Genomic DNA, 12244 nt, shown 5'->3' on the forward strand with positions numbered 1-12244 from the left:
GGTCTCCGCGTAGCCTGGGCCTACTCCGCGCTGTGGGAAGGCTGAGGTGGTGGAGCGTGACGGCAGGGAGAGGAGCCGCGCTAGCCGGGCTGGGAGGAGCCTGGGCTGTGGCCCCGGCCGATCCTGGCGGCTTCTCGGATGCCTCTGTTAGTTTGTAGCCTCTTGCCAGGTGGGGTAGACGTACGTACGGGTGTTGAATGGTGCCCAGCGCATCCCTGTGAGGCCAAATAACAGGCGTTTATTTGGAGAGATGAGTTGCGGGAATCTGGAATAAAGAATCTACTGAAGAAGGTGAGCGTTAATATCCCCCAGAGGGATATTCCTGAATGACTCGGAGAACACTGCACTGTGAGTGTTATCCACGTGCTCATATTTCACAGCTGAGGCAGTAGCACCTTGTTGGTAGATTTCAAAAGCTGCTAATAAATCCAAAAATGTTGGTTTGGGTATCTGTTCTGTTACCCATACTTTCAGGGAAGGACCAACCTGTAGACCCAGACCAGTTATCTCCACACTGAAACCAGTAGCTTGACTGAAGAAGCTGGTCACTGTCACCAGTGCTATGACTCTTGCACTACAATTTCCTCAGTACTCTTTTCCAAGGAGTGAAGACAAAGAGTGCGCCATGAGTCAGCTGGAAGGTTTCTGGTTTGAGAAGATGAGTCACAAGATGGGTCACATTTCTCTAGCAGGAAAGGAAGCTGTGCTCAAATTTTAATTTGTTACAAAAGCATACACCCACTGACCTACTGCTTGGTTTTACGTGTGATCATTCAGCTTGTACACAAGTGGCTGCCATCCTTCCTTTCTGCCAGGAAACCAGATCTGAAAGTCTCTCTCTGTGTAGATTTCAGTGTCTGTAATTCAAGATGTTTTTTTCTTTCCATGATGACAAACTTTTGGAGAAGTCCTGTATCTCTTCTGTTTGAATGTAGCCACGGCTTCTTTATCTCACATGGTGGTACAGGCCCAGCTTGAGTGGTAGAGCCATGCAGTTCTGGTCCTTTAGGACGTGTCAGTTATAACTTTGATTCATGAGTATGCGGCTTGGAGCTCTCTAAAACATGTCCCAGATACTGGTTGTAGGTTTCAGGTGTTTTAAGATTTATTAGCAGGTCTTCATATGACTTACTGTTGATTATAGTTTCATCAGTTATTTTATGTAACAGCAATCCCAAGATTGCAGCACGCAGAAGACATTCGTCCTCAGGCAAAGCACTAGAGAAGGCAAATGTTCTTTAGGTTGGCCTTTAAGGCAGGAAGAGAGATGAGCTTTGAACACGTTTAGTCTTGCAGTTCATAAGAAGAAAGCACACCAGTGCTTTCTCCTAGAAAAGACTCCACCTTCAGTTCTAGCAAACGTTTCACAACGCTTCTCTGTCAGGGATATCATCTCTGCTGGCAGAACAGGTTGCCCAGAAAAGTTGTGGATGCCTCATCCCTGGCAGTGTTCAAGGCCAGGTTAGACGGGGCTTTGAGCAACCTGGTCTAGGGGAAGATGTCCCTGCCCATGGCCGGGAGTTTGGAACCAGATGGTCTTTAAGGTCCCTTCCAACCCAAACCATCTGTGATGCTATGATTCTATAGACGTTGTACGATATGCTGTCATTGATGTAACTGGCTGGTTTGGGTTGAGATTTCTGCACCAAGTTTACAAGGGAGTAGAATTTTCTAGCAGTTTTCATTTTCAGGTCCCAGTTCTTTCAGACCATACTGTGAAAACTGATTTCATCTCATATATTGGCCAGCCCAGTGAATAAACAGACTCCACCTAAGTAAAACTGCCTTGTAGCTGCAGGTTTAATATTATAATTAGCTCTGCAATATTACTTTCTCTAAAGCTGTGTTTGATTAATTGTAAGACCGGGGCTCTGTCTGGCTTGTGTTACAGAATAGTATGGTTCTTTCTGCTGCTATCTTCGTCACACTGATTGGCCTGATCATATACCTGCACTTCGTGAAAATTGACCAGGAATCCCTGTTGGTCATCGGCTCACTTGGCATTCAGGTGACTTCATCTTATGCTTCAAAAAAACCTTCATTGAGATGGGCCGAGTGAAGGATGTGGTTATCAACGAAGCCATCCATATGGTAACCGTGGACAGTCTTTGTTCTTGCATATCTGTGGGCACACTCACATCCAATATATTTTCACGAGCGTGATTTGCCAGAGCAATTAAACACAACACCACCCGTAGCTTTACTGACATCAGGGGCTTGCTTTCAGATTTTTCTCTTTGTTCTCCTATCTGTTCTCTTGCCTTTAAGGAGAACTCAAGCCAAACAAATAATCTCAAAGAACCAAATCCGTCCCTTAGATAAAGCCACTGGCACTGAGGTAGCGGGTTTAGTTCTTTGTGTTGTACTTTTCTTACAAATCCTGATGCCAAACTCTGTAAGTGATCAAGACGGAGACAGACAACACAAAAGATAATTTTTCCTATTGCTGGGGTTTTCTGCAAGGCTTCTGTAGAAAAGCAGACCTTACCCCTCTAGTATGTGTCTGTTCTTCTCAGGTTAAAAGTTTAATAGAAAAAAAACAACAGGTAAAATTATTTTTTTTAAATTGCTTTAAGGAAGGAAAGCTACAGATAACTTTGTAGACTTGTCTGTGGCTGAGGTGACTGGCTTTTGGTCGAGTTGAAACAGATTCTCCGGGCACTTTGAGAGCATTTTTAAACTCAGATGATTTTGTCTGTTTGTCTTACAGCAAAAAGTTATCTACTACCTGTGCATCCTCCTCCAGGACCCAGGAGATCCTGAGGGAGTGTCTGAGGTTGTGCCACTCTTTCAGGTGAGCTTGACTGATTGGTGGAGAAATGCAGATCTGTGGTGTGTGTGCATGTGCCAGCATCTTTATTCCACTACAGGTAGCTGATTACAGTTATCTTTCCATGACGAGGCCTTCAGGGTGGGTGCTATTAGAAGTCTTTCAGAACTATGTGCCAGGGATTTTTTTTTTTTCATTTGCCCTCCATTCACAGAGCAGTGTAAATCTGAACCCAACCAGGAGTTTGCATGAACTGTAGGTCTTTCGCTCACGTAGGGTGCTGAGGACTCGCACAGCTTTCTGTGTAGTCTTATGCTAAGCATTGCCATTGTAACTATGGCACTGTGCTGCAGCTGATTTTTCTCTCGGCTCCATGTGCCAAAAGTGCACATGAAAACCTCCTTGACATTAGAATGACTTCTCCTGTCTCACCCGTTGACAAAGATCACAGTACAGGCTGTGAGCAATTTGCTTAATGTATAATAACTTGTTTGCTTTACCGTTACCCTGTTTCCCCTTTCTCTTCTCTTGCTAACTTGTTTTGACTGTTCATAATCCCATTTTGGGGATGGATTTTCTTTCTGTGTGTACACGCCTAACACAGCAGTACCCTGATCCTTGAGTGGTGGTAAACAGAACAGAGGTACCTCGCGTCTTAGATTGCTGAGGTTTATAGCCCTCTCTGTCCTTCTTAATTCACCTGGGGCTGGCAACTGTCATTTTGTAGTCCACATCTAGCTAGACTTTGGCTAAATGCTTACAGGTATAAATAGACTATTCCATTGATACTTGCTGCTAGCGTAGTCCCACAATTGTAAAGATGTTTACTAACAATAATATAAATGAAGTATTTCACACATAGTCAAGGGGGAAAAAATGGATTTGCTCTAATGAATTCCAGAAGGCTCCAATCAGGAACCAGGTTTTAGTTACACATGTTCGTTTCCAGCTTCAGAGAGGCTGCCTGGCATTTGTATTGTTTGTTTTTTTCCTAGCTCAACTCTGAACAGTTTTATTTTCATCGAAATATCTTAGTGTTGGTAGAGTTCACTCCACCAGCAAAGGAGGTACAGAAAGAGCTGTGTCGGTTTGCAGTTCATTACCTGTCAGTAATTCTCACTTTAACATGCAAGTTAGTTAATTTTGAAGGAGCAATAATTAGTAACTTCATTGCATCTCCTTCATTGGGGCTCAGCTTTCAAAAATACAATTTACTACGTCACTGAGCCCAGGAGCACTTCTGCGCTGGATTGACCTATTGTTCTCTTAAGCAACCCTTGGAAGGAGAGGTGTTTGATGGACTTTACACAGTAATGCTGTTTTGGGAGCTCAAAAGTCATGGGACCATAGGGTCTGCGGGCCTGGGAAACTTTCACCTCCTTGCTGGTTTTCATCTGGTCCAGGTTAGAAGTGATAGAAAATCATTATACTTTGACCACCATTGGCTGTTCATTTGAAATGAGTTGATGTTTTCAGTTAACCTTCTGTTGTCCTTTTGTTGACAGTACTAGCAGAGGCCAAGGGCCAGGTGTCTCAATTCCCTGCTCTGAAGGTAGATTTTTCAGGGTGGAGGTCTTCTAGGCTGGTGGGTTGGCATATAGAAATCTGCTGTTTGGTCGGTCTCTAGAGGGATTATGGCCTAATAGATAGGATAATGGGTAGGGAGGTGTGGATGTTCTTCCATGCTGTGACTGTGAGCTGAGAAAGGGGAGGATTTCTGATTTGGTGAGAGATTCAGGCTAACTGAAGAATGGTGCTGCGTGCTTTGACCTGGCACCATTAGGGACTGGTTTGGCTTACAGAATGGCTTTATGGAATGGCTTTCCATTCCTGTATCACCGTCTTAGATCAAACACCTCCTGGAATTTGATGGATTATTTCTCAGTGAGCATGTAAAAGGGAAATCTATTCTCCACTGACTTAATGCAAGCAAGCTAATCAACTACGGATATCTTGCAGTTGCATTCCTTACACATGCATGCTTCTGAGAGTCAGCTCGCTCTTTCAGCTCTTCCTTTCTCTACCTGACAATCCCAGTAGCGGGAAACTCTTTTACAGCCAGTTCAGAGCCTGATTCTCTGTTGTTTGACTTAAATTCTAGAGCTCCAAGCCACGTCTGGACTGCTTGATAGAAGTGTACAGAAGTTGTCAAGAAATCCTGGAGCAGAGGAAGACAGCTCCACAATCAAGTGGAATAAAATAGTAAAAAAAAAAAATCAAGGCAGCAAACTTGCAGCAGGACTCAAGAGAGGTGCATAGAAAAGCAAGCAAAACTGCCCCATGGCTTTTTAAATTAGATGATGTTAGCCCTAAGAGCTAAAGACCCACATGGACTCAACGGAGTTCTTACAGATGTCAGCTCAAGCACACAAGTGAACCTCGAAATCCTCTGCTATGAAGACAGGTGGGCAGAACTTTTAGACCCAGACAGGATTTTCTTTGCCCCTCTAGCAAAGAATTATGGGCAAGTAGGGCAAAGGGAGGCAAGAACATGCATTGGGTATTTACTCTTTTGTGGATCTGAAAACTATGATAAACTCATAACATAACCTTGGCTGGACTGCCAGAAAAATATGTGCTTTTTGTTTCTGTTTTCTCTTCTGTTTGAAAAAAAAAGCATTTACCGCTCTAAATGCCAAAACTGATGTGTGGGCTGGGATGGTCACTTTGTGATCCATAGGAGAATTTCAGAAATAAAGTAACAGAAAACTGAAATACGCTGTTGCATTCAGTTACCTTCAATGAAAAATAAAAAACATGGGAGAGCAGACTTTGACCTCTTCAGGGATCTGCTTGAAAGAGTCCCATGGGATGGGGCCCTAGAGGGAGGAGGAGTCCAAGAAAGCTGACTGATAGCCAAGGATCACCTCCTCTAAGCTCCAGAAGAGTCCATCCCAATGAGCAGGCACTCAGGCAAAAGTGCCAGGAAGCCTGCACCGATGAACAAGTCACTCCTGGCAAAACTGGAACACAGAAAGGAAGTATACAGAAGGTGGAAGCAGGGACAAGTAACCTGAGACAGGTAACCAACAGCAATACTGTTGGAGATGCAGTTAGGAAAGCCAGAGCCCACCTGGAGCTGAATCTGTTGGGGGCTGTCAAAGGCAACAAGAAGGGCTTCCATAAGGACATAAGTAGCCAAAGGAAGACAGGAAAAACGTGGACCCATTGCCAAATGTGGCAGGGGCATGGTGACACAGGACCTGGAAAAATGTGGCATTAAAAGGGCCACATCAATTGCTCTGAGAATATGAGGACTATGTGTTGTTGAAAATGATGGTAATGACTATGTGAATAAAGTTTTATTGATCTGTGTTCTTGGGACTAACTTAAGGTTGGGAAATTCTTCCTTGTTGATGAGCTGGAAGTTACTGTAACTTTTAACTGGTATTTTTCTGTCTTTTTTTATTTTTTATTATGCCTCCTTAGTAGTATAACCAAGACGATTGAAATGTCAAAACAAGAGCTAAAGCAGCAAGTTGGTCATGCTTAATTTGCATGTTAAAATCCTGTACTATGCTTGTCTGCATAAGTTGTAATTAAAACATAGCAATATACAGTCAAGCAATATGGGAGAGATAAGGTGGTTTTTTTTTTCACAGTGCCACAAAGTTTGAAGGACACAGTTTAGTTCATGTCACATAAAGTATTCTAGTTGTCCAAAAAAGGCAGCAACTTGGGGATGGACCACTAGCTTTTGGGTATCATCTTGGTTCACTGTTTTATTTCTCATAAATACTTTAAATGGTGGGGTTGGCCAGATTTTTAATTCCAGTGCTGCCCTCACGTAAGTTTGTAGGTCTCTCTGAAGTTAGTAGAGCTGCACCCTGATGCAGACCAAACCTGTGTTTGGTTTCAAGTCCAGGCACAACTGGGAGGGGCGGACGTTTGGGCAGAAATTGGCCATTAAGAACAACATCAGGTCCTGGGAGCGTGACTGCGTAAATGCCCACAGTGGAGGTCGTTTGACTAAGGATCATGTGCTGTACTTGAGTCGCAGATGGCTTTGGGGCGTGGTTTGGCCAAGTTGTGTTTCTTCATGGGGAAGAGAAGTGGTCAAGGCCCTTGAGGGACAGTGTAGCAGGAGGAGGATTCACTGAGCTGTGGGGAGAGCATGTCAGAAAATAAATTACGTCTCAGCAGAGCAAACAGAGTCTTGGGCTTAAGAGGGTGCTGGGAACATAGACTATGCTGTAAAAACTCCATGAAGCCCTAAGAATGTGCACTGAAGAAATGACCAAGTAGCTGTGTCTCAGGAGGAAGTCTGAAGATTGTTTCAGCCATCTTCTGAAGGAGTGAACATCCTGTGCCCAGGGGAGGGCACTTCAGTCATCCACTACAGTTGAGAGAAGATCAGCAGAGACAGAAAAGGAGTGAGACTAGGGCAGGTTTGCACCAGCTATGTGCCTGGATATAAACCACAATCTTTGTCCGTTTTTCTTTACATCCAGACTATTTTGGCTTTTTAAAGTTTCATCTCAGAACAATACAGTTTAATTCATGATAACTGCATTTTATTAAGAACAGAAATCTCACAGTATCTCCCAGACAGTCTTTTACATACGCACAGCAGTTAGAAAAACAAAGGCTTTTGTCATCTCATTCTCTGCTACAGCAATAGTCATCACCAAAAGCACTGATTAAAATAAAAATTGTTTACCAAAGAATCATACAAAATAGATATCTACACAGGGTGGTTGGTTGCTTGCAGTCAGGTAAGCTATAAATAGGAGGTATATGTGCATCCATCAGAGTGGGGTGGTCCCTGAAATACTCAAGTATTGGTGAATATTTATAAGAAATAAGAAAGAAAAAAAAAGTTCTATATGCCACGTTTCTCAATTTAAAGTGCAGTTATGGCAGAAAATAATGAGCTTCAGGACAGCTCTTTCTGATTCAACATTTCTGCTTCTTTTTTGACCTGGTTCAAGTCTCTAAGGACATGACTGTTGGCACTGAGAGAATGGAGAGTTTTATGCCTTGAGCATTCAGCACTGATGACAGCTCATTTTACTTTGAAGCACCTTTGTTGCTGGTGAGATACAGGACACAGGTTTGCCAGACAAACCTCTGAATACAGGAGGATTTGCTAGGCACAGGTGATAGAGTGAGGAGGAATAATGCTCTCTGTATTCAGACAGATGAGCTATACTAAGATCACTCTGTGTGTGTGTGACAACAGAAGAAATACATACTACAGACCACTCTAAACAGTCACTTAAAAGTATCCAAGGAAAATAAAAATATTACATACCTTCTCAAAATTGCTTTTGGCTCAGAAAGCTTCTACCCTTTCTGTAACTTCAAGGGATGGTCCTTAAATTCATAATAAGTGGGTATATCACAGTACGTGCAAATCATATCTCTGTTCATATAATCTTTTCCTGTCTTACATCTGCCATAAGGTTTCCACAACGGGCTGCTTTCATGGGATTGTTTTTTTTTTTAATTTTCTTTTTATGTTACAAAAGATGCTGGTAAGGGATTGCTTAGAATGATTTTTGTCTGTCCCGTGCTCTTCTCTTTCAATTTGTGCCTTTGCACCCACCATAAGAGTGAAGCAAAAACTTCTTGGAGTACCAGCTCCACTGTGTGCATTAGCTGGATGTTTCAAGGTTGGTGGCAGGTACTAGGGAGTAGAAACACTGGTACGGTTGGTTTGTTCATTTGCGAATAGCTCTGGTTTGCTATTGCTGAATTCTTTCTAATGGTTGGATTCACACCATTTTAGTTTGGGAAAGTTGCCCATGAATGTGTAATTATTATGAAGTTATGCATGGTAGGTCTGAAAGTGCAGTTATTTTTCCTTAGCTTTTCTAGAATGCTTATCAAAATAGCTGAACTCAAGCCAGGGAGATTTAGATTTTTCATGAATAGTTGCTATTTTCATTTGTTTAAAATCCATTAACCTTCTCAAGCATAATTAAGTCACGTTGAAACAGATTTAAAAGAAAACATTGTTTAGCAAAGTCAGAAGAACAGTACTTGAGTACATATTTGCTGACTACCTCCTCCTTGCTGTGGTAGCATGAAGGAGGCAGGAGTCTGAAAGGAGCAGCTTCTGTCAAATCAGAATGACAGAGCTGGTTTGGGAAAATCTGTTCCAGTTGCTAAATGGCAGAAGAAAAATTTGCTTGCCTTGTCTTCCTTTGTCTGAGAATATGTGCAGTTTCAAACACATGCTGAAACATCTACAAACAGTGATTAACAGAAAGAGTCTTTGAAAGTGCTTGTTTGATGGTGGAGCACATGACACACTTAGCCCTGCAGCAGAAAGCTCGTATTCATCTATTGCATAGAGCAGCATCAACTCCTCAAATGCACCAGAATCCTGTAGGAGCGAGGGCATCATCTGACACCACTCCAGTCCCGAGTCCTCAGCTTGCAAAGACACTAGGTTTCTGCCTTTACGTGAAGTTGAAAATATTCTCGAGTACCACTGAACCCTTATTCAATGCTCCTTCTTTCAGGCCTGAAGTGACCCTTGACTTGCATCAGAATTATTCTTGCTAGTTTAGTTCCTCTTTCTTCTCAACAGCATCTTCTTTATTTTGTTTCTGAAGCAAGGACTTTGTCTTTCAATTTTAGCATCTGTTTCAGTGAGGAGTCATTACAGTTCTAGGGAAAATTAAATTGTCCTCTTGGTTGTGTTAAGCAGTTGCATAAAACTAGTTGTTTTGGGAGCAGCGACACTGAATTTAAACACAGGTCAAAACTTTCATATTATGGCTATTCACAACCAGAGCATGGAGCTGAAGTTACATCTAAACTACTTGATCAGACTATGTCACGTTAATCTTTACACCCTGGTAACAGCCTTTTTGGTGTGTATCTAGTTTATGGTGCGGTGCTGTGCAGCTCCTAATACAGGTGGTGATCAGCAGGATGCATCCTTGTACAGGGTTTGTGCCACAGTAGCCATTAGCACCTGGTTTTACTTTCCATAGAACTGTGTGCTCAACCTACTGCAGTCAGATTCAAGCCTATAGGCACACCACTCAAATCTGCCTTGCAGAGGTTGCAGTCTAATTCAGATAAAAAGCAAGCAAGTTAGGGATTGTTGAAAACAGAGGATTATTGGAAACAATATAATAATTGCAAGGTGCTATGATGAGGAAAAGAGGTCACCAGGAGTTTTAAGAGCTGGACTGAGATTCCAGATGTGGGATATGCAGTGAAGGCAGGTACAGAGCTGAAAATGGAAGCGATCCCTGCCCTGAATGGGCAGAGCTGAAAATGGAAGGGATCTCAGGCGTCCCTGCCCATGACAGGGAGGTTGGATTAAATGCTCTCTAAGGTCCCTTTCAGCCTAGGCCATTCTATGATTCTGTGAAAACATATGAGCTTGTAAACAAAGCAGTAAGATGTGGATAACAATGGAGAAGAAGAATGGGTGCAAGGAAAGAGAGGATGTAATTGGACCGGAGGGCTGTGCAGGGACATGACCTGAGGCACGGTATTTTGGATGGAGTGTGGCATGGAAAGAAAACTCCTGCACCGTCCCCAAGATCAAAAAATATTTTTAAGAGAAAGGACACTGCCTCTACCCACACTAAGAAACTTTGTCTATTACGGAAAAATAATCAGAACCTGCATTAAAATAAAGTTTGTACCCAGCAAAATCATAGCAATCTGCAATTCGGTACAGAGCAGTGCAAAAACAAAACGTGGGAAAAGAAAGACAAAAAAAGAACCAAAATCTCCAAAGTCATTTGGAATGAGCCCTCAGAGAAGGGTGGGGCCCTTCGTGCTTCGGGGCATGGAAGGGAAAAAGCACCGACTTTCAGTCTCCCAGAGCTTGTTAGCAGGTGTTTTGCTTCGGGAGGGCTGTGCAGAAGATAAGAGTGAAGGTGTTGAACGGCAGTTAATATAGCTGGCAATAAGAAGCGTTGCTTCAACAATCTAGGGAAGAAAGAAAATGATTAACTGTAAGTCAATTAGAGGTAAGAGTGCCCTTTGATTTTTAGAACGTATTGACTTCGTAACTTTTGCAAATGTTTTTCTCACATGGAGTTTTTCCATGTTGAAGTTCTGTCTTTTTAAGACTTAGGTAGAATGAACGTCTTGATTAAAGGTTCCAGCTTACAAGAGACTTACCGAGTGCATACAGCTAGTGCAGCAGCCACAACTACCAGTCCTCAGAGCTTGTACAAAATACCCAGCGGTGATGCTGCCAGCTGGAAAATCGCTGTTCATTTTGTAATTACCTTTGGAATTGCCATTGTGAAAAGGAGCTTTTCAGTGCTGTTTCTTCCAGAACTCCTTTCCTTCGTTTGACTGACGACGATCATGAAGTCATCTCGACAGCCTCCAAAGGTCAGCACAGAGGAGTATGAATAAGAGATCTTCAAGTGCTGCAGACAACAGAGAGTTTGAAAGAGTCATAGTTCTGTAAAAGAAAAAGCAGCCACCTTAAACTAATGTTTGCTACTCCCTGCCAGAACACCAAATCTCCAGCAGGAACAGGCAGTACAGGTAATTGGCTCTAGAGATAATGGCTGGCAGAGGAAGCTCTAATGAGAATTGCATTTCTAGCTCTCTCCTAGCCTGCTCAGTGCCTCACTGCTTCAGAGCAAGAGTCCAAACTTGGTTATATCCCACATGGTGGTGGTAAAGCACACACCACCGAGATTCTGCAAGACATACTGAGCATGTTTGCTGCCCACCGAAGAGGCAGAGTAAGCTGTTTCATGCCTTACACTGTAGCTGTAATTTTCCTTTGTTTATGTAATGCTCAGACGTAGCACTGACTTCTCCCATCTCTGACTTCTACAAATTAACTTCTGGATCCATTTGAAGTTAAACACAAACTTAAGTGACTTTAAGTGAACTCAGGGAGGTAAGTTACTTTTCTTGAACAGTGTTCCTCACCATACCATAGTGTTATAATCCAATATGCTGATACCATCTTCATGCACAGCTATCCAGACTGGACAGTCTTCCAATGAGGAAGGCAAAATAGGCTAGAGAGAAAGAAAACTATTATTTTAGATATTTCTTGACCACGACACAAAAAGATGCTTCTGGCCTATATCTTGGGCTTTAAGGATAAAGTAATGAAGATGAGAGAGAATCTTATAGGCTTACTGGTCTGACTCAGTTTGATTTTTTTAGAGGACTGTTCTCAAAATCTGGAACAACATTTTCACATTTACACAGAATTTTGGGACTACTGTCACAAGACATGCAATGATAATGAAGGGTTTGAGATCATTAAATTCTCTCAGTTCAGTTAAAACTGAAGGGAATGCTAGGACAGAGCAACAAAACAGCAGTTCTGCTCTGCTCTGGTTCTTACACTACTCTGGTCAGGCAGGCAGGCAGTAAAGCCTGTTGGTTTCTGTAATACCAATACAGCCAGTGCCATCACATTAATGCAATTTTCTTTCTTACAGTTCTTAACAGATGTGCATCAATTATCTGTTAAAGATGGGTTATATGTTGTTACAACTAATGAAATGACTCTTTCCTGGG

At 42.5% G+C, this 12244-nt stretch overlaps 2 protein-coding genes across 2 annotated transcripts in view; one reads left to right on the top strand and one right to left on the bottom strand.

Annotated features, from left to right (window-relative positions):
• Positions 1-1891: 1891 nt before the first annotated feature.
• Positions 1892-4973, top strand: PIGH (phosphatidylinositol glycan anchor biosynthesis, class H; the record flags this gene model as incomplete). The annotated part of the gene is given in 4 exon segments (XM_009868184.1): positions 1892-2027; positions 2030-2091; positions 2711-2794; positions 4872-4973. Coding segments are annotated over 4 exon segments (384 nt in total), but the record flags the coding sequence as incomplete, so codon positions are not given.
• A 5375-nt stretch (positions 4974-10348) lies between these two features.
• PLEKHH1 (pleckstrin homology domain containing, family H (with MyTH4 domain) member 1) overlaps positions 10349-12244 on the bottom strand; it is a 40885-nt gene continuing 38989 nt past the window's right edge. The window contains exons 26-28 of the mRNA XM_009868183.1: positions 11647-11733; positions 10978-11124; positions 10349-10672 (exon numbers count right to left, since the gene is read on the bottom strand). Coding sequence (XP_009866485.1) covers positions 10496-10672; positions 10978-11124; positions 11647-11733 — 411 coding nt within the window. The 3' untranslated portion in view covers positions 10349-10495. The remainder of the gene's footprint in view (positions 10673-10977; positions 11125-11646; positions 11734-12244) is intronic.

The sequence above is a fragment of the Apaloderma vittatum genome, unplaced genomic scaffold (genome assembly GCF_000703405.1).
Source record: "Apaloderma vittatum isolate BGI_N311 unplaced genomic scaffold, ASM70340v1 scaffold1904, whole genome shotgun sequence".
In the NCBI taxonomy this organism is placed as follows: Eukaryota; Metazoa; Chordata; class Aves; order Trogoniformes; family Trogonidae; genus Apaloderma; species Apaloderma vittatum.